Source organism: Muntiacus reevesi, chromosome 1, assembly GCF_963930625.1.
Source record: "Muntiacus reevesi chromosome 1, mMunRee1.1, whole genome shotgun sequence".
In the NCBI taxonomy this organism is placed as follows: domain Eukaryota; kingdom Metazoa; phylum Chordata; class Mammalia; order Artiodactyla; family Cervidae; genus Muntiacus; species Muntiacus reevesi.
The window spans coordinates 202645917-202672805 of NC_089249.1; the positions used below are offsets into that span (position 1 = coordinate 202645917).

Sequence of the window (26889 nt, forward strand, 5' to 3'; positions counted from 1 at the left end):
AAACCCACTACAATATTGTAAAGTAATTAGCCTCCAACTAATAAAAATAAATGAAGATCATGGCATCTGGTTCCATCACTTCAAGACAAATAGATGGGGGAACAATGGAAACAGTGAAAGACTTTATATTTTAGGGCTCCAAAATCACTTCAGATGGTGACTGCCACCATGAAATTAAAACACTTCCTCCTTGGAAGAAAGGCAATGACCAACCTAGGCAGCATATTAAGTAGCAGAGACATTACTATGCTGACAAAGTTCTGTCTAGACAAAGCTATGGTTTTTCTAGTAGTCATGTATGGATGTGAGAGTTGGACTATAAAGAAGGCTGAGTGCCGAAGAACTGATGCTTTTGAACTGTGGTGTTGGAGAAGATCATGAGATCAAGGGACTGCAAGGCGATTCAACCAGTCAATCCTAAAGGACATCAGTCTTGAATATTCATTGGAAGGACTGATGCTAAAGCTCGAATATGTTGGCAACTTGATGGGCGGTACTGACTCATTGGAAAAGACCCTGATGCTGGGAAAGATTGAAGGCAGGAGGAAAAGGGCATGACAGAGGATGAGATGGTTGGATGGCATTACTGACTCAATGGACATGGGTTTGAGTAAACTTCAGGAGTTGGTGATGGACAGAAAAGCCTGGTGTGCTACAGTCCACGGGGTCGCAAAGAGTCAGACACAACAGAGCAACTGCAGTGATCAACTGATTAATCCTTAAGTGGTTGTATTTGTTTTCACTTTCATATGAACTTTTGGACTGAGTTAGTTTTGACTCTTGTCAAGTTGAACACTTGATGCCAAGATCCAGTCACAAGGATCAAGGCAGGTTTGTATGTCTATATTTGAAATTCACCTAGGTATACACCCACTTCTACCCATTAAGAGAGAAGAAGAAAATGTGATGCTTGTGGGAATTTAGGAAATAGAATTTGAGGAAGAATTGAGAATGAGATGGAGACCAGCCTCACAGAAGCAACCCTAATACTAGTGAGAGGTCTGCCTTCATGTAATATTTTTCACAGTCTTAAATTTTTTACTGGAGAACATTATTCCCTAGCAAGGTCTAAATAAATGTTTCCTAATCAAGTAGCATACAGATAAGAGCAAACATTCTAGGAGTAAAATAAAAAAAAAAAAACTCTTTCCTTTTGAAGTCTTTATATATATATATACATATATATATATATATATATATATATATATATATATATATAGTAGATCTAATTTAAATAAAAATTTATCCTTCTAATCTTAGACATACCAATTCCTTCAGAACTGATTCTATAAATAAAGACTGAGGTTGGGTGCTGATAGAATAGCAAGAACGCTTACCGGTGCATGATGGATAATCAAAACTCAGCACTCTCAGCTTTGATACCAACCTAGGGATGAATAAACAGTGGTTGAATTTGACTGATATAAAATCCGGCATGGGGGAGAATTCCAAATATGGCACAGAGGTTGGCAGCTTCTGACAAGAGCAAGGAAAAGGGAGACAGACAACTAGATGTCAAACTGCAGGCAATCCTAGAATATCCTGGCTTCACTGTGCCAGCATCAGGTGGTTTGCTGTCTGCTGCAGATGTGGCTGTGTCATCACTTGGGGGCATGAATTACTGCCGAGGACTCATCATCCCTCATTATCCCACCATCTGTTGAGTCAACCCTGGCAGCGTGACTGGTGCCTGAGTGAGGCTGTGGGGCACAGAGGCAGAGCCCACCGGTATATTCTGGGACTCCATCCTGCCTCTGCTGTTGTTGCTGCTCTAAACAGAAGGCCTAGGAGGCTTCTGGCCTCAGCAGAAACTGTACTACATGCCTGACAATGATTAGGATGCTAATAAAAGTACAGATGGGGAAGGTAGGCAAATCAGCAGCACTAAGAACTGAGAACAGATGCATTTATTATCCTTCAGGATACTACTTTGTCCCATAATATTCATAATTACGGACTATTTCTGAAGAGATATGCCATCAATATTTAAGAACAAATGGGAGTTTAAATGGCCAATTCCCCGGATTACCTACAGTCCCCTCTTAGATATTCACACTAGTTCCTATGGGGTGCAGAACCACTGATGCAGAGACTCAGAAAGCAAGAGGAGGTAGGGAAGGAAAGGTAGATGGCCACATAATGGAAAGTATGGTGATGCTTTCATTCCCCCATGCACATCTCATCATTGTGGCCCAGATGAAGCTACAAATACTTTATTGGCTATTTGAGACTCCTCTTGATGTAGTTTACTTGAATAAACATTTTTTTACCTGATTAAACACGTTTTCTTTTGGGTAAAAAGAGGATATGAAGGAAGATATACTAAATCTCTTTCTAGGTCCAGGTCTACCTTAGGCTACTGGCTCCAGGACCAGGCAGTCCTAGGTGAGGGCTCAATAGGCCTGGCAGCATACGGCCTCTCTCTGAGCAATATTAACACTATGTGTGCAATCTAGAAAAAGGGTGCTGATGAGCCTATTTGCAGGGAGGAATAGAGGCACAGACGTAGAGAACAGACTTGTGCATACAGTGGGGGAAGGAGAAGATGAGACAAATGGAGAGAATAGCACCAACATATATATACATATGTATATATACACACTACCATGTGTAAAACAGGCAGCTAGTAGTAAACTGATGCAAAACACAGGGAGCCCAGCTCAACGCTCTGTGATGACCTCCAGGGGTGGGAGGGGGGCTCAAGAGGAAGGGGATACACGTGCACTAATAGCTGATTCATGTTGTTCAGCGGAAACTAACACAACATTGTACAGTAATTACACTCCAATTAAAAAATAAAGTAAAAACCAGGAAAAAAGAAAAAGGGCCTCATCTTCTGAGTCCTCCTCCTGGAGGAAGGAATTGCCCTGAGATAATCTGAAAATGCAACCATGAACAGTCAGAGTGGCCCAGCTATGGGGCCGCTAACTAGAGACGGGCTTCAGCTTTCTCATATGAAAAACAAGGGGACGTTGTTAACTTACCTTTCCAGTGAGCATTTAGTATCTTGGTTTGGACTATCAGTTCACACACTTGAATATTTCATCCCAGTAGTTCCCGTCTATTAACTAGGCACAAAGGGCTCAACTCTTAGATTCAGAAATATATCAGCTGCATCACGCTAAGTCTGTCAGGGTAAAGTGACATAAACAGTCAAGCAATTATGCAGTGGCACTTATTGTGGACAGCTTCTGCTCTTAGCTGGCTGAATCCACGTAGAAGGGCTGCTGCTGGCATTGGGAATTCTGAAAAATTTTTCCTGCTAGCTGAGGTCCAATGACTTGCAAGCAAGTAGATAGAAGAAATCCTGCTCCAACACAGTGCTATTCAGAGAGAGCCAGCAAAGTGGGCAAAGACTGGGATCAAAGCCTAAAGAGGCTCTAACTGAGCAAAAGATCAGCAAATTTCTCTCTGTCGAGAACAAGCAAAGAGCAAATCAACCTGAATAACAGATCAAATGTGGCTATGGAGTCGGCTCGATCTTTGCGCCCCCGTCGTCCCTTACATTCTCCCCAACAGCTGAGAAGCCATGGGTTACAGTAGAAAGACAGGTGCTTTCGATTCAAACAGTAATGAGCATAAATTTCTTAATTCTAAAACAAGCCAACTGTGTGAATTCAGGATAAGTTACTTCATGACTCATGGCCTCAGTTTCCATATCTGTTGAATGAAGAAAGAGAATCAATATTCTGAGAGCTATCGAGAGGATTACATATAAAAGGATAATACAAGTAAAATGTACAGTGTTATATTGAGTGAACAGAAGGTGATCAATAAGATGATGCTGAAGGTTAATGAAATGGCTGTTGAGCTGATATTTAAATAGAACATCCATAGCTGTCCAAATAAAGTAATGCCAATAACACACACATACTGTACTTCAGGCTGCACTCACATTGTGTTACCCTTCAACCATGGGGTTTTAACTAATAGATACTCCATGGACAGAAAAACACTCTTAGTTTTGCTAGTATCATTTCAATAAATTTTCAGTCAAGAAATATTACAGTACCTGAAAAAAATCATAGGAAAGCTTAATGCAAAATTATAAAATAGAATTTAAGTACATTTATTTTAGTTTCAGTATAGCATGCATATGTGTAATTAAGTCCAAATGAGATCCCCACATTCCCGTGTTTCATCAGAAGAATTTCATCAGAGAAATGATGAAAGTGGAGAATGCCACCTCATCCCTGGACAGGTGCCTCACGACTTTCTAACACTAGGAGGGATTTTAAATGAGGCCTTTGCATTTATTCCTCAGTAAAACTCTGCTATTTCAGTTGCCCTAATTAAAAAGGACATCCTGATTTCTTTTCTCCATTAATAACATCATTAATAATTATTATTTAGTAATAAATCTTCCTAAGTGACTATCTTTACTGAATATAAGTATACTTATTACAAGGAAAATAAAATCTGCAAAAGAGCTAAGAACACAATGCAGGAAAAGGGCTATTAGAAGAGGTTTGTGAAGGACAGAGACAGCACGAGAGCAGAGATCAACTCTGAAATGTCGGCCTTGTCCAGAGTTTTAACATCTAAAAGTGCCATTAATTCCTCTCTAATGAATCTTACATTATTAAGATTATATGTTTTAGTCAAGGAAAGTGCCATATTTGTCACAATATTAAGCAATGTTATTTTTTTGAAACCCCTAAAAGGTCTTTGATAAAAGAGATGGTTACCACAGAAGAAAGTCATTACTAAGACGAATGCTATATGACCTCAGCACAATCAGTTCCAAATAATGGTAATAACTTACAACTGCTTTCAAATCAATTTTGATGCAAATTTTAGTGTTCTAATTTGAAAAAAGAAAAAGTATAAAACAGCATGTATAATATGCTACATTTTGTGTATCAAGGGAGAAGAAAATAAATATATGTCTTTTCTGCTTATGAAACTGTAGAAAAACATGCACACAAACATACATACACCTAAAATGGTGGTTAAGTGCAGTTAAGGACATATTTGGGTGAATAGAGAGTGAGACTGACAGGTAGACATTTGAAATTTTTGTTTGATTTTGGAATGATGCAAATATATTACTTATTTACAAGATGAAATTTTAAAAAATATGCTTTCACAAGAGCTTCTTATACAGAGTTTCATTTTTTCTTACATTTATTGAATAAGATTATATTTTTCTACAAACTGGGCACTACTGATTCAGCTTTGAGAAAGAATGGTATAGAAATGAAACATTTTCCTATGTGTTTTATAAATAGCAATATAATTAATTTTATATTTATATAAATATTTATAATTTCTGCAGCTATTTTCATATCTTTGTGCCATCTGCCAACCTGTATTAAAATCTGTTTTTGACCTGTTCTTGGTTCAGTTTGATCACAAAGTTAATGAGATCGAAGAGGAATACTTCCTCCAGATTGTAAATTATTGACTAAAAAATTGCTCATTTTAACCGTTTATGAAAGCTAGAACTTAAAGCATATTGATATAAATATCATGCCCATAATCCCTTATTAATATTTCCAGCCTTTGTAGCAAGCATGCTTTGGTGACTATGACCATTAAGAAATACATCAAATTTGACCAAAAGGAAACAACACAAATTTTTCAGTGTTTTTGAAAAAGAATACTGTCATACCTGTTTTATTATAAATAACCAGGTTCTGTCATATTTTATCTTCTTGCCAGCAAATGAAGGACATTGTTTCATAAAGCTTCTAAAATGTACATGAATATTTAATTAAATCATATTTCCTTGAGAAAATAAAGTTCATTCGCATTTATAGCAGACAGTTGTGAGGAGTAAGATAATTGTCATAAGACCAGGGTAGCCAGTACCGGTTGCTTGTGGAACAAAACTCCTCAAATTTTTAAAACTTTTTTTAAAAAATAAACTTACAATCATAAGTGTTCATTTACTTTAAAAATCCTAAAGATGAAGAAAATTATTGTCTATATATTTAAGTCCTTGTATAAATTACAAAACTCAAGTTTATGTTACAGAGTCCCTTCCCCATAGGAAGCATAAAGCACTTTTGTGGTACCTTTCACCAGTAAATATTTGTATCACATTGAATTTGACAAACAAAAGAAAAGTCGATATTGCATCTTAAAGCCCCAAGAGAACATTCTTCTAAGCTGTCTCTCATGTTGAATGAGCTTCAAAAGTCATTTGATTGCCACGATTTAACTCAATCTCAAATAAAGATATATAAAAGTAATATGCCTATTGACTTCAGTAGAAATCTGAAATATCAGTGAACTGCAGACTCTTCTTGTTTGAGGTCAACAAACACTCTTTGGAAGACAACCAAGAGTAGTTTAAGACCTGGACAACAAAATAAAATTATAACAATAATAATTATAATAATAAAAATAACAATAATAAAATTAAACAACAACAACCGACAATGAGGTAAACTCCCCTTTAAAAAAGGCAATATGTGTTGCCTGGATTGTCAGGAGAGAGTTCGATTGTACCTGACACCCAAATGTTTTTCCAACCATAGTTCAGCCAGTTGCACGGTTGAGGCAAAAGTACTTGCCTTAGATCCTAAGCACATCTTATACTGCTTAGGGTCCAAGTTAGGGTCACAATGAACTGGATGGAAAATATGCACCACTCCTACTTCTTGACTTCTGAAGGGCCTTAAGCCAGATAGAATGACTTTATTGTAGAGATCTACATCTTCCAGTCCCCAGCCTTGTATTGAGGTATCAAATCCACCTGCACCCAGAAGATCACTTTTATAAATACAGGTAATTCCATATCCATAATCTCTCCAAAATCCAGTCTTCTTTGAGAAGACGAAGTCGTCATCAGTTGGAGGGTTCCCCCCATTGGTTACCTTTGGGTCATACTGGCTAAAGATGATGGGGTAGTATACCTGTTGTCCCTGAATTGTATTGTCTCTACATCGTTGGAGAAAGTCTCCTCTGAAGATCAAGTCAACATCACAAAATAGCAGCAAAGTATCATTGTCAAACTGAGAAGATCCCATTTCAAGACCAAGACCTCTGGAAAACTCCCCATTCACGGGGATCAGGGTGATTTCTGCTTTGGGGTACTTGTTCTGATATTCTTGTATAAGCTCAATGTGCTTGTTGGAATCTTGGCCAGAATCCTTATTGAAAAGGATGATGACCAGTTTTACATTCTGCTTTGGGATAAGACAAATGTTTTCAAAGTTCTCCATGAATCTCAAGAAAGTGTCATACCTTCCAATGAGAGGAACAAGAATGTGTATTTTCTTTTCACTGTGCCCTCCCACTTCTTTGGCACCTTGAAAAGAAGAGAGTATCTTTAAAGAATTTGATATAAAGGAGAATGATTGAGTATCACTGTTAATAGTCTCTACAAGACTGTTGACATCTAGCTCTTCAGTTTCTCTGAAGAAAGGCTTGCTGAACAACTGCTGAAGATAGGCATGGCGTCTTACCGGCACAGTCAGTTTCCTCCCCTTGTGTCTTTTGTACAAGAGAAGTAAATCCAAAATGTACTCCACCCCATGCAAGGGATCAACCCTGCGGTAGCCATACTGAATTTCTTTGAAGTCAATGAGCCGTCCTCTAGTCTTGGCATTCTCATTGATCATCTCCATCACCTGTAGGACGGTATCATCCAGCGCTGTTCTCAGGATGCTGTTGATGCTCTGACGAGGAGGCTGGTTCTCAGATGCTGAGTAAAGGAGTTTCCCTGTCAGGAACTCCCATTCTATCACTTCATCTCTCTCTCGAGGCTGGAAGTGGTTGAAAGAAGGCATTACTCCCAGCTGCTGGTCCTCTTTGCTCACTTCGCTATTACTAAGCTTGCTCATCAGCGCACTCTCCCGGTGGAGCTGGATGGTGCGGTAGCGCAGTTCAGAAATTTTGCGGCTGAGCATGTAATTATGAAGCCTGTATTGGTAGGCGGGCCTTTTGTTTGGATGAAGTGTTATGGCTGCATGGATTTTGCTGTTGTGAAGGTCTTGGATATAACCCTTGCGATTGTGTTCATAATTTTCATGGAACAGTTGCTGCATCTGAAAAGTAGAAGGAAATCAAGATGTTAAGAAAGAAACTAAGCAATAAAACATTTAAACTAAAATATTTAATAAGAATTATTTATAACGTATTTCATAACAAAAATGATGTAAAATGTGAAAAATGGGAAAAAGTCTTGAATGGGCACTTCACAAAAGAGAATATGTAAATGCCTGATAAATATACAAAACATTTCTTAAGCTCATTCATCACCAGTGTAACGCAATTTAAAGTCACAATGTGATATTTAACCTACAAAAATGGCTAAGGATACATAAATCGCTGTCAAAGTATTAATAGCAGACTTGGAACTCTCATACATGGCTGGTGAGAATGTAACTTGGTTCAGCTACTGTGGAAAACTGTCTTGACTAAAATGATCATATGCATTCCCTGTTACTCAGTAATTCTACTCTAGAAATATGCCCAATACAAATACATGCATACATTTACCTAAATATATATATATATATTTTCAAAGAATTATTATTCATAATACACCCAAACTGAAAGCAACCTGAATGTACATCAAGAATTGATAAATAAATCTAATAGAAAACAATACATCAATTAAAATAAATGAAATACAACTACTCAACAACACAGACAAAGTCACAAACAAGTAAAAGAAGCCATGTACAAATGAGTACATTTTATATGATTCTGTTCATAAGAAATTAAGAAACAGGTACAGCTAACCGATGCAGTTAGCTCTAAGAATACTGATCAAAAATCCAGAGAGGGGGCAGGAAGCTCTGCAGTGCTAACAGTATTGTATTTGCTGATTTAAGTCATGGTGACACATATGCATTTAATTTGTGAACATTCACTCAACTATTACTTAAGATGTACTTGCTATCCCCCAATTAATAATAACTTTCTTTTAAAAATATGCATATACATGCATGTAAAACCAGGTAGGTTTTTTGATATGTATGTACATAAATGTGTGTGGATATGTGAGAAGAGAGAGAGAGAATATGAATATCAGAATTTTCCTAGCAAAGGTGACCTGAAAAATGTAAGACCAATACCATGGCAGATTCTTTATCTGCAGTATTTCACCTGGTTCTTATACTACACTTGTAGATTTTCAAATCAACATCATCTGACCTTAAAGAATGTAACAGCAGATATTTTGAGATGGATTTCGGACTTGATTCAAGAGAGTTTAGTTACATCCAATATTTTTTCCTAAAAACATATGCCAATTTTTATTTGAAACTTTGATGTTAAATCAAATTAAATCCATATGAATGGGCTATTATATCTCTATTTTTATTATCCTTCACCTGAAATTGCCTCAACATATTACTTTAGGTAGTTTTTCATGGGTTTTTTGGTATGCAACAAGATAAAAAATTCTAATGGCATATAGAATACTAATTTTACCACCTCTACAAAGTATTGGCTCTCTGAAACTATTCTTTCTTAAGGCCTGCTTTACATTACTAACAAAACAGGAACATGCTAAATAGGAGACATTGCTCAGAGGTGAACTGTTAAATCGCAGACTTATCTAGCTCCTTTAGTGATACTGAAGTGATTAACACTGCATAACCTGATAAAGGTGACATTTGTTATAGAACAAAAATTATCAGTATAAAATAGTTAAGTAACTTGTATCACTCATATCATTACAACACAAGTTCCCTATATAGTGTTTATTTTACTAGTGTATTCCTTTGCAGAAATATTACAAGCAAAGTCAGTGAGGGGGGTAATCTTTAAAAAGAGCACACTCATACATACTCTAGGTAGTGTGGTAACAGTAAGTTCATCTTGAATTCATGGTATATTTTCCATTACAAAACATAGAGTATATCCAAATTTTCTGTCTATATGTAGGGAGGATCAAGCTCTGCAGCATAGACAGGAGAATGTTTAAGAGCCTGGCTGTGAAATTAGCCAGATCTAGACTTGAGTACTGGCTCCACCATTTCCAAGCCATTTCCTAGCCAATCTATCTAAATCTCAGTCTCCTAATCTATAATGGAGAAAATGCCAACCACCTCAATGTATATTAAAATGTTGCTCAATAAGAAAAAATGTATATACACTACTTAGTACTATGTCTGGTATCAATCTAGACAATCAAGACAAGGATTTGCCAGCCTCCTCCTGAGATTCCTCTTTTTGACTAGGAGTTTTCAGAGAATGAGAGCAGCACTCTTTAGGCTTGCTTCATCTTTGTTCATTTCTGGAAATGCTTGGGAACAGTTATAATTTGGCCATATACACTCAGTGCTTCAATGTATCAAGCATGCCACTGAGGAACCTTCTGCTAACAAAAATCCTCAACACTTTAACATATTGTGGGGGTTTTTGGGAAACCAAGGTTCAAGAAGGTTAAGTGATTTAAACAAGGGTCTCCTGAGAATAATGAGATTAGGACCAAAACTAGAATAAGCAGTCACTTTTGCTTCTTAGCACACAAAATTTTGAGTACAACAAAATTGTTTTAAGAAAAAGTATAAAATACATATTTAAAATTATATTAGCTTGTTTGAAATAATTCAGGATTTCCTTTCCCTTACAGAATTTTCAGTTGATTTCATGGTACCTCCACAACCTCATAATGAAAGTAAAAATCATTTCACACTAACAAAATCACAGAAGGAGCTGACATCAACGGGTCCTGACTGATTTCAGTGTTTCTGCAAGTTTCTGTGTTTCAAAGTTTCTGCAAGAGAAAAAGACTAGATGAAAAATAGCCTCACCCCACCAAGAAAAGAATTCATGAAACTGAGAAAAATATTAAGGGACAGTTCTAAAAATCATAAGAAGCATTTTCCTCTCTCTTGGAAAACAACAAAGTAGAAATATAAGATCTCAGGGATGTGATGGCAGAGATGAAATGTCAGTTCACAGAACTAAGAAATAAAGATAAACTATCTTTATTAAATATCTTTGTTATATATATATATTATATCTTTGTATGTTATACAAAATAAACTCAGATGTGAAAATTAAATCATAAGAAAAATAAAGAATAAACATTGTGGAAGGCTCAGTAAAGGGTAAAAAAGATAGAAATTAAGAAAGCTAAAAAATGAAACATAAATAAAGTTATGATGGTTTAGAGAGAAATAATTCAGGACTTAGAAAAATACTTTGTTTAGAGTAATTGCTATTAATAAGAGTTATAATAAGAGTAAGCTATTATTATTACTATAGTTATAATTTTTTTTTACTACTATTATCATTAGTGTAAGTATTGAATAAATGAGTAAAGGAGAATGGCCTCGTTTTCCTTAGAAAAGAATTCAAATATGCTCAGTACAGCTATCATTTAACTTCAGATCATCATCTAAAAACTAGAAGACACTGAATTGTCTTTAAGAGGTCTTGGTTGAAATGAAGTGGAAATAAAAGGCCATGCCATTATCAGAAAGCTTTGTGTTCTTTATTAAGAAAATAATTTAATTATTTTTTTCTCTATGAAAGAGAAAATGTCTTTAATTTATTTATATAAAGAACCTATTTCAATTTATTATAAGTTCTTTTGTCCCCATCAGGCTACTTCATTTTTCATAAAAAGGATTCTCTAATTTAGAAAATTCACTTTAAATCTCTTCCTGCATATCAGACTAAGGAGGTTTTGGGAAAAGAAGGTATTCTTGTTCGAGAAAGTACAGACTCAAAGTGGAATAATTTATGAAGGTGAACAAGGAAACAATAAATCATTAAAGATGTGTAAAATATAATGGTGACTAGGTACCTAAGGGCTGGGAAATTTGCCTTGCAAATATTTTAATTCATTTTACTCATGATTTAGTTATGCAGTTGTATATAACTAAAGGGAGAGTCTTAGTGCCCTTGATGCAAATACCTAGTGATCTTTCTTTTATTTTTTAAAACTAGTAGATATAAAGCTTCTGAGCAAAACAGTGAATTTTTGAATTAACACTATTACTATTCCTCAATTATTATCTTCACATATTAACAGTAAAGTTCTTAAACTATGTCCTGCCTTTCTGGTAATAACAACACAATGAAAACAGTATCTAATTCTAAATATTAAGGAGAAGAAATAAGTTTGGGAAAAATAAATATCTATATATCATTCTATAATAATAAATAGAATGAAACAATGTTAAAGGTATACAGTTTGAATAAATTTTGGAATTTGACAGCAAAGAACTAATTTAAATATGATAAGATATACCCTTCTTCATGCTTGTCACATAACATTGACAGCATTACATATTTTGCCACTAAAGATTTATAAAAATAATAGGACCTTGGCAATAGCCACATCTAATCTACAAATTCTAGTTAAAAAATTCAGTGTACACAAGTAATAAAATTGCATGAAACTGCCTATGTAAACATAAGTAAAACTTGGGAAATCTAAATAAGATTAGTGGAATATATTAATGCCAATATCCTGGCTGGGATATGTCACTATGGTTTTGCAAGATTTTGCCATTGGGAGAAACTGCTTTAAGAAATCCATGGGATTTCTTTGCATTATTTTTTAGCTGCTATATGTGAATCAATAATTATCTGAAAACAAAAGATTTAATAAATATATGTGTAAAAATTAAAAATCATATCATTAAAAAAAATCATCCCAAAGTCTACTTAGAAGAAGGTGTTAAAACGTGTAGTTCAAAGGTTGTGGGTCCAAAACTGTGACTTTGCCTTTCTTTACTTGGCAAACCCAGTGTTTTGAATACACTTAAAAAATGTTAAGTGAGCAGTGCATTTTCCAGTAATTTTCAGTCCCACAAAGTTGCTTTATGTTTGTTTTATGAATTTAAAGTTGTCTGAGGGCATCTGTGTTCTTGACTATCCTTTTAAAATAACAAAAAAATCATAAAATGTCTTCTCCTTTTGAAATCTGTCACACGCCACAACATAGATGAACCGCAGAGTTGAAGACATTACACTAAGTTAAATCAGCTAGTTACAAAAAGACAAATACTATGATTCTACTTTTAGGAGATCTATAAAGTAGTAAAATCCATAGAGACAGAAACTAGAATGGTAGTTTCCAGAGGCTGGGGGAGGGGGAAATGAATTGTTCTGTGGGTACAGAGTTTCAGTTGTGAAAGATGAAAAAGTTCTGTTTTTGCACAACAATGTGAATATAGCTGACATCACTAAACTGTACCCTTGAAAATGATAACGACGCTAAAAATATCTTTTCCTTTTATTCCACATGAGTCTCACCTTTCCTAAACAGGAAATCTGGTCAATCACAAATCACAATCTGGCCAGTTAATATGTAGTAAGTGAAAGGTGTTAACGGCTCAGTCATGTCCGACTCCTTTACCATGAGGACTGTAGCCTGCCAGGCTCCTCTGTCCATGGAATTCTCCAGGCAAGAATACTGGAGTGTGTTGGCATTCATTCCCTTCTCCAGAGGATCTTCCTGACCCAGGGATCAGACCCAGGGATCAAACCCAGGTCTCCTGTAATGCAGGCAGATTCTTTACATTGCAGGCAGATTCGTTTCATTCCTGGGTAGGAGCAAAAAATCTTTCCCTTTGGCTACAGGCTCAGATTTTGCATATTACAATTCCTCAGAAAGAAAAGCAGACCTTGCACCCAGACAAGGGCAGAGAAGCAATACAAGAAAGACAGCACTGTTGAAAACACTGAACACTTACTGAGCTGTACCTAAGATTACCCCCAGACTTCCTAGTGTCCTAGGACAGTAGTTTCATTCTCGTTCAGGTAGTTTAGCTGTGGTTCTGTCACTTGCAACCAAAGGAATCCTGTCAAAGACAATCTGGTAAATGGATATGTTTTAATTTTAGCTCTGTATTAATGCTCTGTATGATTTGCCTCTGTTTAATTAACTAGTTTAATTTTGGTTGAAATCCTAAACAATCTCATATGGGCAATCTGTACCATTAAAACTGGTACTTTTTTTTCTGTTACATTTAATTTTGTTAGCTATTTTAGTTTAAGAAAGAACAACCTGTCAGACAACACAGAAGATAGCTTCCAGATACTCCTAGTTGTGATGAGGTTTTCTCAGCAGTATATATTTGCAACAGCTTAAAAATACTTTCAGACAACATAGAAAATCATCAAGTGATACAGATTTCCCAGCAGGGTATATTCTGGACACATGCCATTATAGGCGAACTTCAAAGGGATTTAAAATTAAAAAAAATCACCAAGTTCATCAGATTTCAGTTTATAATATTATGACACATAATCAATTGTTAGTTTAAATACCTTAATTAAAATTACCCTGTTAGAAATAAAGTAATACTATGATTAAATAAAACTAATGATAATTGAACTTGATTGCATATCAATTTGCTAGATTTAGCCTGACATACCCACATTCAGGCAGTGATCATACAAATGCTTCCTGATAGTATAGTTAAGATAATAGCAGATGATTGTTGAAACCTATACGATTCACTTCCTCTGTAGATATTTTTAAATCTAGTAAATAGTCAAGTAAATTTTTTGCATTCAATATTACCTTAAATCTTTTATTCTATTCACTATTTATTACAGTGACGAGCAAAGAAGAATTTTCAAAACATTTTCAAGCTGCCTCTTTGCAAACCTACAGACATTCTTTCTTGATCTCATACCAGTATAACTTAACTATGCTCTTCACTGGTGATTTAATTACCACGCAATAACTTAAATGAGACAATGGGAAAGAAGGAGGTTATCACTTCAAAACTAGACTTTCAAGACCTCTGAAAAACAAATGGAAAGGTAGTTGTTGCCATGCAATTTTGAAAGACATGAACACAATTAATGAATCTTATCCTCTGAAGGAAACGTATTAACTATATGCTGGAACTGTTCATGCATAAAATTATACCTTGCTTTCCAAATAAAAAAAAGAAAGTAGTCTATTTTCTAGCTCATGAATTTTATTCCAGTTATGAAAGCCCAAGTTGTTTCCTCTTTAACTATAAAGATGCTAAAGCTACAGTTAAAGACTTCTGTTGTTGCTGTTGTTGCTTATGATTTGTTATTTCCATTCTCCCCAAATTCAAGCTACCAATCATTTACCCTCATGAAAGACTGAAAGTGAAAGTGTTAGTTGCTAAATCATATCTGACTCTTTGCAACCCCATGGACTGTAGCCCTCCAGGTAGGAGGGATTTCCTCTGTCCATGAGATTTTCCAGGCAAGAAATACTGGAGTGGGTTGCCATTTCCTGCTCTAGCGGATCTTCCCAACCCAGGGATCAAACCCAGGTCTGCTGCATTGCAGGCAGATTTTTTACCACCTGAACCATGAGGGAAGCCCAAAAGACTGATCATAAGCTTATTAATTTGAAAGAACATCATATTATCCATTAAGGTAGAAGGTACAAGAATGGAGCAGACTTAACGATTTTTTACTTAGAGAATGACACGTACTTCTATAATTATAAACTTAGGCTACAAGACCATTTTTAGTGATCATCATTAATGTTCCTCAAGTAAAGAAAGTGAAAGTGAAGTCTTTCAGTCATGTCCGACTCTTTGTTACCCCATGGACTGTAGCCTACCACGCTTCTCTGTCTGTGGGATTTTCCAAGCAAGAGTACTGCAGTGGGTTGCCATTTCCTTCTCCAGAGGATCTTCCCAACCCGGGGAACGAATCTGGGTCTCCCGCATTGTAGGAAGATGCTTTACTATCTGAGCACCAGGGAAGTAACTTCAGGGTAATCTGGAGCACCATTTGTAAGAAGCTATAAACTGATGACCTTCCAACAAATAAAAGGCAGGCATTACTATCTGAGCACCAGGGAAGTAACTTCAGGGTAATCCGGAGCACCATTTGTAAGAAGCTATAAGTTGATGATCTTCCAACAAAAGGCATGCATCATGCAGTTTAATGTTAACTAGTTTATGTTAGTAGGTCTATGTTTAATGTCAGTAGGTCTATGTTTAAATATACCCTGAAATGAAAATAAGATATTGTCTCTCAAGAGTTAAGAATGAAAATTTAATATTCATTATGTAGAAAGCTGACTTAGGCTGTCAGTACATTATAAGAGTACGGTCTTATTGGATAAACTGGGTAGAAGAACAAAGTGCAATGCTATGTGCATAGCAGATGGGAGACCTAGTGGAATCCAATTAATAAAACTTTTGAAAACTTATGAGAAAGATAACAGATCTATGAAAGTATGACAATTTCAATAACTTTCTCTGACCAAACCATTCTTGATGTAATCCTTTCCGTCATTTTGGCTACCTCTCATAATTGCAGAATGAATGACACATTCATTCATTTAAAAATATTCATTATGTTTCTACAACATGTCGGTTGCTATGGTAGAGCAACAAAGAAGCCTAGTCCCTGCCCTCATGGAGTTGACTGCCTACTGGGAAAGACAAACACTAAATATATAAACTCATAACAGCTGTCTACTTTTGAAAAGTGTATTAATTATGCCTTTGGTACCTGTTATTTTACTTGACTATATGCCTTTCTAGATAACCTGCTCCCAGGGGTCTCCTGGGTAGAGTACTTAATAAAATATTTATAATTAATTTTTAATAAATTCACATATTCACTCCTAGACTAGTTGGTAACCAAAACAGAAATCAAAACATTTACTCTAAGAACTCTGCTTCTCTAATGGAAAATTTTCAGCATTCTGCATTATTTCTCAGGCTTTTGAATGTTTCTTTAAGCTTAAAAATGCAATGTAACAGAAGTCTTCACCCATCTGTGTTGTAAAAGATTTGGCACATATCTTAAAGCTTTTATATCTCACTTAAGTAGTCGCTTTCACTCCAATACTTAGACCATAACTGATGGTGGTCATATATCTTTTACTATTTTCATAATTGATGTAGTCACCCAAGCAGGGTGAAAGGTCGAGGACCCTCATCATCTTTCCTGCTTTGTGCCACTGGAATGTGAAATGATCGTAAGAGTCCAAACTGAGTCTAAGTCAGACTGGCCTCTGTCACATTAATAATTCCTGCACAAGTAAATGAAGTGATGCTGAGAGACCACGGAAAATGGGAATGAAAGCAAAACTGGAAGAAGGTCTTTGACACCTGCATGGAGACACAGCAGTCTTCCTTTCAAGAAATAGGACAAAACTAAGGTTAAAGTGGGTGGAGTTAGAACTGGATTGGGGGTACATTTCAGTTACTTAAAGGAAAGAGAAATGAACCTCTCCTGCTCATTCCTCTCTCATTCTTTCAGCTTGTGCTCATGCATGTCTATTTTGAGCCAAGATCCTGGCTCTGGAGTCATGGCCCTGGCTTTGAGATCTGCTCCTCCATTCTCCATCTGACCCCAGACAAATTACAACTTCTGGGAAAAGAAGAGCTCCTGGACTGTTGTGTATATTATATAAAACATGCTTAATATAGTGTCTGGCATCAATGGATACCTTTATTATTATTATTTTGTAAACTCTAGACAGTGAAATTTCTGGCACTTTAAAGCAGACACAAAGATTTTCCTGCTATATTCTAACATCGAATTTGATAGGTTACTTGTGAGTAACCTTTAGTATACATAAAGTGTAAAGATTTTAAAATTGTATATACCTTGCCTATAAGGAAAGACTTGAACTTTTAGATCAGTTTCCAGATCATCAGCTAAAATCTAGTAGATCCCAATGGGTGACCAAAATGGCCTTGATACTCCCTTTAGCTGTACTAAACTCTGGACATGTTTCTACCTGATTTAAGGTCCCTTACCTCTCTTCTCTTGGAACATTCACTTTAGAAAACTTGTGATTGTAAATGCTGCCTCTGCTTCTTTGAATCATAAATCTTTCAGCCTCTTGCCAGTTTTATAACCCAGGACTCTATTATCAAGTAGCTGATATCCCTTTGAAATCAAGTAGCCCTTTGAAATGTAATCATCCAGAAAGACAAATCCTATGTCCTTATCTTAAGGGGAGGGTAGGAGGCTTACTTCCATAACCACCAATTAACAAACACAGATGGTCTGATATCACTGACCAATGTCCATGCTAAAGTCCTCCAGAACTTTTTCATGATCTCATCCCAGCACTTACAAACTCTCCTGCCTTGTGTTTCAGAGGTAGCTGAATTCAGTCTCTCTCCTCTATTGCAACAGTTTTGAATAAAGTCTTCCTGCTCTGCTTAACTCTGTCATGTGTAATTTTTCTTTCACATGGGTCGTAAGCAGTACTTGGTGATGCATTGTGTTGATTCACTTAAAACTCTTTGCTCTCATTAGCTTAAAAAAAAAAAGAAAAGGACAGAAAGGCTCAAATTAAGATCCTACTCCTTATGGTGTAATCAAGGAGATAAGTAGTACTTCCTTCCAGCTGATTTTATTAACATTAAAGTTTTATGAAAAATTATGAAGATCCCTAGAGCTAAACATCCAATTAAAATAAAATAAGCATGGCAGGATGTCTATTATAATGTTTTTCTTAGAAGAAAATTCCTAATTATAGTGCTGTAGACTTCTGCATGGGCTTAGCACTGCTGCGGGAATGGAAGGGAATCACAGCTCTAATTAACAGGTAGGTGTTTCCAAGATGGTGCTAAACTAAAAATAAGTAAAGCATCATCTTTTAAAAGTCAAGTTTTCTGGAAATGAAAAGACAATTATTTGAGTCATTTTGACCTTTTTAATTACACTGATATTTCCTTACTGGAGACTGGGTATATGGCATTTTTGCATCACATATGTCAAGTTGACACAACAGAAAAATGTAATTTGCTTTAGGGATTGATAAAATTATTTCATGAGATCCAGTTAGTGTCATAGTACACTCATTAGCTTTAGTAAAAGAGAAAGGATAATTTGGGTTTCAAGTTGCAGAGTTATCTTTCAAGCTAGGTTAAAAGGAGTTTTTTAAAAAGTCATCTTGTCTAAGCAGATAAAATAAATGACTTTTTAGTTCTAAGAAGCAAAGGTAGCATTCCAAGAAGAAAACAGATGACAGCTGAGCAATACAACTATGCTTAGTACAAGCAATGACTTAAAAAGATGTATTTTATAAATAAGCAAAATTATACACTCCAAATCCCACTAGCTTTGAGGTTTGTTTTCATGACTATATGACTATTCAATGCTATTCCTTCCAACACTGAAGGGCATTTAAAATATTTTCTACATAATTTTTATAGGGTTATTTAAGAAAATAAATCACTTATTTAATGAATATTATGTCTAATTTTTTGTATCTTATAGGGCTAATCTCAGTGGCACATTCATTGTAAAAATACTTCATAAAAAGGTAAATGACTTGGAATCACAATTTAATATATGAGTTATAGAACAATTAGCTATCTACAAGGAAAAAATAAATTTAGATCTTCACCTACCTCACGTCTTATACTGAATACATTATATACATGTATGTGTGTACATATGTCTGTATTTCAGATGTATTAAAGATCTAAATCCTACTAGTGTCATTCCTTAAAACAAGAAAAAATACTGTAAAAGAATCAGAAAAATGTAGGTAAGTGTTTACATTTTCTAAGTACATGGATAAATCCTTAAGCAAAAACAAAACCATAAGCAAAAACATAAATAAAAATTATATGTAGTATTATATCAACTGTAAAACATCACCATATCAAAACTCCATAAATAAAACTTAAAACCAAATTTTAAATTGGAAAAGTGTTTCTTGCAATAATGATGCCATGTCAAGAGTTATTATCCTTAATATATCATTAATCTATTGTTGCTCTCCTTTAACCCTCATCACCAATTTCAATCTCTTCCATCTCCCAGCTATCACCTGAATCTTAATTCTCTTCTTTCTATCTTCAGGATGGCCACTCTGGTCCAAGATACCAAGAACTTTCTCTGTATTTCTGTACTAATCACTTTTCTGATTATGTCTCAACTGACCACTCTCCAAACAGTTCTCTATGATGCAACATGAGTCAACTTTCCAAGACGCATATATGATCACATGACCCTCCTTTTCCCCATCAATGACAGCCAATACTCTTAGAATGATCATGCATTCCTCTCCAGCTTTCTCTCTTACCTCCTACCCTCTATGCTCTAGTCCTACTGGCTTCCTTTCTCTCTTTATTGCCTTTGTACATGCTTTCCTGCTATCAGTTTAAATATCACTGCCTCATGGATACCTTCTCTGAAAAGATTAGGCCTGATATATATTCCCCTGGTACCAGGCACCATTCTTCCCCACTATTTGACTCAGTTTTAATTTTACATTAGTTTATTCATCTAAATATATGTCTCTACCACAAATTTGGGAGTTTTCTGAAGTCTAAGAGTATGTCATAGTTTCACACTATCTTCAGTCCCTGGGACGGTGTAAATGGCTTCCCGTGGCACAGATGGTAAAGAATCTGCCAGCAACGCAGGGGACCCAGGTTCGATCCCTAGGACTGGACGCTCCCCTGGAGAAGGTCCCCACTCCAGTACTGCTGCCTGGAGAATTCCATAGATAGAGGAGTCTGGCGGGGTCCATGGGTTGCAAGGAGTCAGACACCACTGAGCGACTAACGCTTTCACACGATGCTGTAAGAAATGCAGGACCAGGGCTGTCTGTAATCACATGTCTCTGAGTAGACTCCAGATTTTCAGAAAAGACAAGACTTAAAGATCCTACTAGAATAAGTCTGGTCTTTAAGTCTCTGCTTTAAAGCCTATCTCAGCACAGTGATAAAGTGAAAGGGAAAAAATGAATAAAACATATACATACTAAAAGAAACAAATATAGTTCTTCTCCTGACTTTCTAGTTCTCTGCCTAGTACCACTGATTTTCTTCCTGATGTATACACTCATTACTTCAGCAAGGTTGCAGATTCCTTTCTCTTCCCAGCAATCCCTTTCAACACGTTGTATTTATTTCTTTTACAACCACTTCCTAATTATCCTTTTGTTTCCTCCCTTTTACTGCTTGGACCCTGGTTCAAGTTTGAATTATTGTAAACATCTCCATTATGGACACAGGCAGTAATACTCAAAGATGCCACAGAAGATACGGAAAAGATGAAATATAAGTGTATAATTTTGAACATGCCTAAATCAGAACCCCAGGAGAAACCAAGAAGACAAATTTCACAGGACTCTGGAACCCATTTCTCGCCTCACTTCAATCAGAGCAGCTCTGCTTTGTATTATTATATATTAAGTTTTAAAGTAACAGCTTATTTGAAAAAAATTTATGCAAACAGGAAAAAACAATGTGAAAAATCACTATTCTCTATCACCTGAAGTTGCCCTTTCTGCACACCTTTGCCAATTCAAACACTATACATCCTTTTAAATCTAGCTAAATGTCTACCACACAAATGTATCTTCTGTTAGTTACAGGACAGCCTGACTCTTTTTTTGCAAGGTATGACAGAGCTCACTGTATCACACAGTTTGGTATTTACTATAGTACTTGGTTTTCTAATTTATTCTTTTGTCAATTAGAGATTCATTCATTCAGCTTATTGGCTGTTTACTTATTTTCACTCCTTTCCTATCCAAAGTTAGATTGTAAATTTATTTTGGCAAAGAAACTACCTAGCAGATTTTGAATTTAACTCACTATGACTAGTGCTGGGTAATTAAGGATGACAAAATCTGATTAAATGATAATGTTTTTAATGAAGAAAAAAATAAATGTTATCTTAGAAAAAATAAATAGATTTTTCCTACCACAGAATTTAGAATAAATGGGAGTAGCTCTTTGGGACCGTAAGTTGAGAAAGTTTCATACGTTGAAGAGGAAAGTGCTTTGACAACTTCGGAGTCAGTCCCACTTTGTCATTTCTGTAAGGACATGAAATGTGTTTCTGCTTAAATGTCTTCTTTGTCTAAACAAATAGTTCCTATGTATGTTTATGTAAGCTATCTGAAAGAAAAAAAAATTAACCAAGCACAAAATATACTTTATGTGCATTTTGACAAATACTTTCTCTATATAAAAATATCATGTATGACACTAAAAGATTTGTTCTACTCTTCTCAAATTTAAACTTTTTTTTTTTTTTTGAGAATGAGAACCACTCTGATATTATGTGATAAAATGTGGTATTACATTTGTCCTCCAAATGTTTGCTTTCCATGTAATCCTTCCTCAAACTTCTTGATCCTTTTGTTTTTTTGGAAGTGTGGGGCTAAGCGTTAGGTAGTGCCTGATAAATGAATTCAGTGATTCATATACCAGAGTGCTGATCTGCAGAAGCTGCACTGATTGAAAAATTGCTTGTTTGATGACAAAATAAACTTGAAAGTAATTGCAATTACATAGAGAAGGTACAATATTGCTATATTCACATCACCTGAGTTTAGATCTAACTTGATTGCAGCTTTGTAATTTATTCCTTCTGTATTATTGTGAGATCCACACTATAATTGCCATGTGGTTTTCTATCACCCCTGAAGATTCCGTTCTTACGGTGTCCTCACAGCTCTGCTCCAAAACTGGCACTAGTAGAAAATGTAACGAGAAATAACATACAAACTAAAAATAAACAAAGACAGGAATCTTGAGAGGTGGTTTCATGGCTTTTTAAAAAGGATTATTGGAAAGGAGTTGATTTTACAAGAAAGACCATCAAATTGGTAATCTATTAATAAGCTATGTGATAGTGAGCTTATTTATTTGTGTCAATCTTGTTACTCATTAAATGGTGAAAATAAACCATTGCCTTTCAAATATACAATATTGGTGTGAAGGTCAAAGAAGAACAATTATGTGAAAACATTAATGTATTCTTTTACATGATATATTATTTAAATAAGCAGCTTAAAAGAAAAGATATAGAAAAATTTATCTCCGATTAAATGTTAATTTTTAATAAATGTCCCAACAAGGCAAGGAATGATATAAACACAGAACTATCTATAGATAAGAGAGGAGGAACTAAAGAGTCTCTTGATGAAAGTGAAAGAGGAGAGTAAAAAAGTTGGCTTAAAACTCAACATTCAAAAAATGAAGATCATGGCACCCAGTCCCATCACTTCATGGAAAATAAACAGGGAAACAATGGAAACAGTGACAGACTTTATTTTCTTGGGCTCCAAAATCACTGTGGATGGTGACTTCAGCCATGAAATTAAAAGACGCTTGCTCCTTGGAAGAAAAGATATAACCAACCTAGACAGCATATTAAAAAGCAGAGATTACTTTGCTAAAAAAGGTCTGTCCAGTCAAAGCTGTGGTCTTTCCAGTTGCCATGTATAGATGTGAGAGTTGGACCATAAAGAAAGCTGAGCACTGAAGAATTGATGCTTTTGAATTGCGGTGTTGGAGAAGACTCTTGAGAGTCCCTTGGACTGCAAGGAGATCAAACCAGTCAATCCTAAAGGAAATCAGTCCTGAATATTCATTGGAAGGATTGATGTTGAAGCTGAAACTCCAATACTTTGGCCACCTGATGTGAAAAACTGACTCATTAGAAAAGACCTTGATGCTGGGAAAGACTGATGGCAGGAGGAAAAGGGGACAACAGAGGACAAGTTAGTTGGATGGCATCACCAACTCAATGGACAAGAGTTTGAGCAAGCTCCAGGAGTTGTTGATGGACAGGGTAACCTAACATGGTGCATTCCATAGGGTCACAAAGAGTTGGACACAACTGAGCAACTGAACTGAACTGATCTATAGATAAAAGATCTATCAGGGAGTAAAATCAAGTCCTTTTTGGTATAAATCTTAAATATTATTCAAGGATACTTTTACGTTTTCAGCTAGTATTTTTCAAGTAAAATAAAATTGAATGTTCAATTGAAATCAGTAATCCTCAATGGAATAATGGTATACTTGAATTTGGGTAAAGTATACAGATACTATGGTTTGAATAAAACATAATCTAAAATTATCACTGCTTTCATTATTTTTACCACACTTTTTCCATCTAAAGTTTTAAATAACAGCAAAGAAGGACATCAGATTAGTAAATTAGTTAAAAAAAAATAAACAGGAAACTCAGATTTCAGTAATTTGCTTTAGAACTTTGGGTTTCTTAAAACTCCATCAGAAAAGTAAGAGTGGTTTTAAATTAGATGCTTTCTTCTTTCTGAATCCCTGAAATAATTTGTTTGCATTTTTTTGTAAGGCAAAATAATCAAACTACATTTTGGGGAAATAAAATCACTCGGTTCTACATCGAAACATTACGCTAAGTCCAAAGTGGTGAGAAAATGTAATAAACCTTCTTTTATTGCAACAAGTTTGTAATAACTGTATAATTGACTGATGTCCTTTCCAAAATAACCATGCCAACTTTGTGATAAATATTATGATGCACCTTTAAAATCCTAATAAAAATATATACAACTACTAAAGAGAATTTAAGAACATAAGAGCAAGCTCTGAATAAATTGCCCAACCTATCATAATCCTGAATAAGCAATTCTTTAAAAAATAATTTCTAAGTTAGTTAAAAACTGATTAATTAATTAAATTTATTATAATTTCTTTTAAAATACAATGCAATTCCAGAAAACAGATCAGCTTTAAAAAAATGGAACTTGATAGACTTATCCTAAAATATCTATGGTGGTTAAATAAAACTAGCTAACAAAGGTTTGAAAAGGAAGACATCAAATTTCCTTGAGTAACTTAAATTATGTGGTATTAGTATAAGAATAGACAAATAGATCAACAGAGTAGAATAAACAATCCACAAAGAGTCCTACATATATTCAGAATTCGGGTATACTAAAGGTAGTAATTTAGTAATTTTAATAGGTAAAGTAAAAGTGAAAGTGAAAGTGAAGTCACTCAGTCATGTCCGACTTTTTGCGACCCCATGGATTGTAGCCTACCAGCCTCCTCTGTCCATGGGATTTTCCAGGCAAAGGATAAATCATTCAACAACTGTTACTAGGACAACTGTCTATCATTTAGGAAAAATAAATTTGATTCCTAATATAGACCACACCCAGAAATATAAGTTTTAGATGATTAATAATCTATATGCAGAAATACAAAACTATAGATGTATTAGAATAAATTACTTTTTCCCTCCCGATCTTTAAAAAAAAAATGGTAAACTTCAGAGCCTACTTTGAATAAAGAGAGAAAAGATTTTTAAAGAGGAAAAGACTACATATGTTAAGGGTATATATGGGAAAAAGCTCCAAATGGAACCCAAGAATTCTTTGTTTCTGCCACTTTGGGACTTTATTTTCATAAGACTCAGATGAATAAATATCACTCTTTGTTCTTTTAAGCAAGTTCTATCAAAGTCATTGAATATATTTGCCTGAGGGAAGGCAGGAAACTATTTGTCCAGACTTTTTGGTATTGTCTTCCTAAATGGATTATGGAGAATTTTGCCACAGAGGTGAGAGGGCCAGCTATGGGATCTGGTGACTGTTGTTTAGTTTTTCAGTTGTACTGGACTCTTTGTGACCTCATGAACTGCAGCATACCAAGCTCCTCTGTCATTCACTATCTGGGTTTGAATCCTGCTCTACCTATTGTGATCTAGCATAAATCATTCAGTATTCCTTTATCCCAACTTTCCTACCAGTAAAAGGTAGAAAATATTGTAGTGATCATGAAAATTAATTAGTATACACAACACATCCAGGAGAATGTCTGGCACACAGTAATCACTCAATAAATATTTCACCATGAATACTAGCAATGACTGAATATCACAGAGAACCCATAGACTATGCTCCCTGGAAAGTAATAATAAAAACAACCTGGACTTCATTCCACTTTATGGAGGTGCCCCTGGTATTTCCTCCAAAGGTTAACTGTAGCTGTTGTGAGTTCTGCTGGAGACGTCTCTCATCCTCTACTCCTACCTTCATTTGCAAGTGAGCAACACCATCTAGATGACAACCTTCCTTTAGGACCTGAAGATTCTTTTTTGGAAGCACAGAGCTGAAACCAGTGTAGGTTTCTTTCTGCTACAAAGGGGTGCATTTAATGCCAAAAACAGAAAGGAGATTTCCACGACCCCTCCCCTCTGTGAGAATAAAAGAAGTAAAACTCTCTAGCTCAAAGAAGCATCTCCAAATGCAGAAGACACCAGGACAGCACATAGTAGGTGCTTGCCAAACTGCGTAATGGATTTTGAGAGAATGAAGCAAGAGGCAAAGAGAGGAAATTAGAAGGGTAAGGGGACAGACATCTGAGAAGTGAGGCCCAAACACCAGCGATGGATGCACCTTTTACTAGGATAAAAGACATTTTCTGTGTTACAGGAAGAGGGAATGAGGAGAAAAGGGTGCAGAATCAAGCAGGACTGAGGGTCAGGTGGTAGAAAGGGGAGGCCCAAGGCATGGCTTGTAAGTAACTACTTCTAAGTAGCATAGAATATTGGGAGTAAGATGGTCAGAGAACTTGCTTGTTCACATTTTAACTCTTCTTGCTTGAAATGAGTAAAAGCTGTAGTTCTAACTTTCATAATCTTCCCTTGAACAAAAATAGGATGCAAAAATTCAATCTGTTCCAGATTTAGACCCAAAATGGTATGAAAGATTTGACAGAAATCATCTTCTAAGATGAAGTTGTCTTTAAATGGTGCTAATGAATCTCAAAATAGAATATATCTCCAAAACATATGCCTCTTTTTTTTTTCTGAAAGCAGGGTGACACCTTCAAACTCTTTTCAAACCACTGTGCTGCCTATGATTTAGAGGGAAAAAACCCAAGCCTACTAATAGAGAATTTTAGTTGGAAATATCCCATGTCACATTAGATGGGCACACTTACCAAGAAGCTGTCCCACGGTAATGTCCCCAGGAACAGATTATGTTGGATGCATTTCTTGGCTGCCTTATAGCAATTAATGATGCCCATCCCTGTTCTTACTTGCCCTTTCAATCACTACCAATATCCTAAGTCTCACCACTCACACATCTAGTCATGTGTGTAAAATTGCTATAATAAGTATAACTGACATATGCTAATTAAGTTGTGTAAAGTTATTAGATTCAATTTGCCATCTCACAGAGAAAATTCATATTTATAATTAAGATACTGCATTCAAGCATTTATTTCATTTACTTATTATGCC

General features: G+C 35.5%; 1 protein-coding gene across 1 annotated transcript in view; it reads right to left on the reverse strand.

The window, feature by feature from the left end:
- Nucleotides 1-5173: 5173 nt before the first annotated feature.
- Nucleotides 5174-26889, reverse strand: part of CHSY3 (chondroitin sulfate synthase 3) — a 279511-nt gene continuing 257795 nt past the window's right edge. The window contains exon 3 of the mRNA XM_065918173.1: nt 5174-7997. Coding sequence (XP_065774245.1) covers nt 6435-7997 — 1563 coding nt within the window. The 3' untranslated portion in view covers nt 5174-6434. The remainder of the gene's footprint in view (nt 7998-26889) is intronic.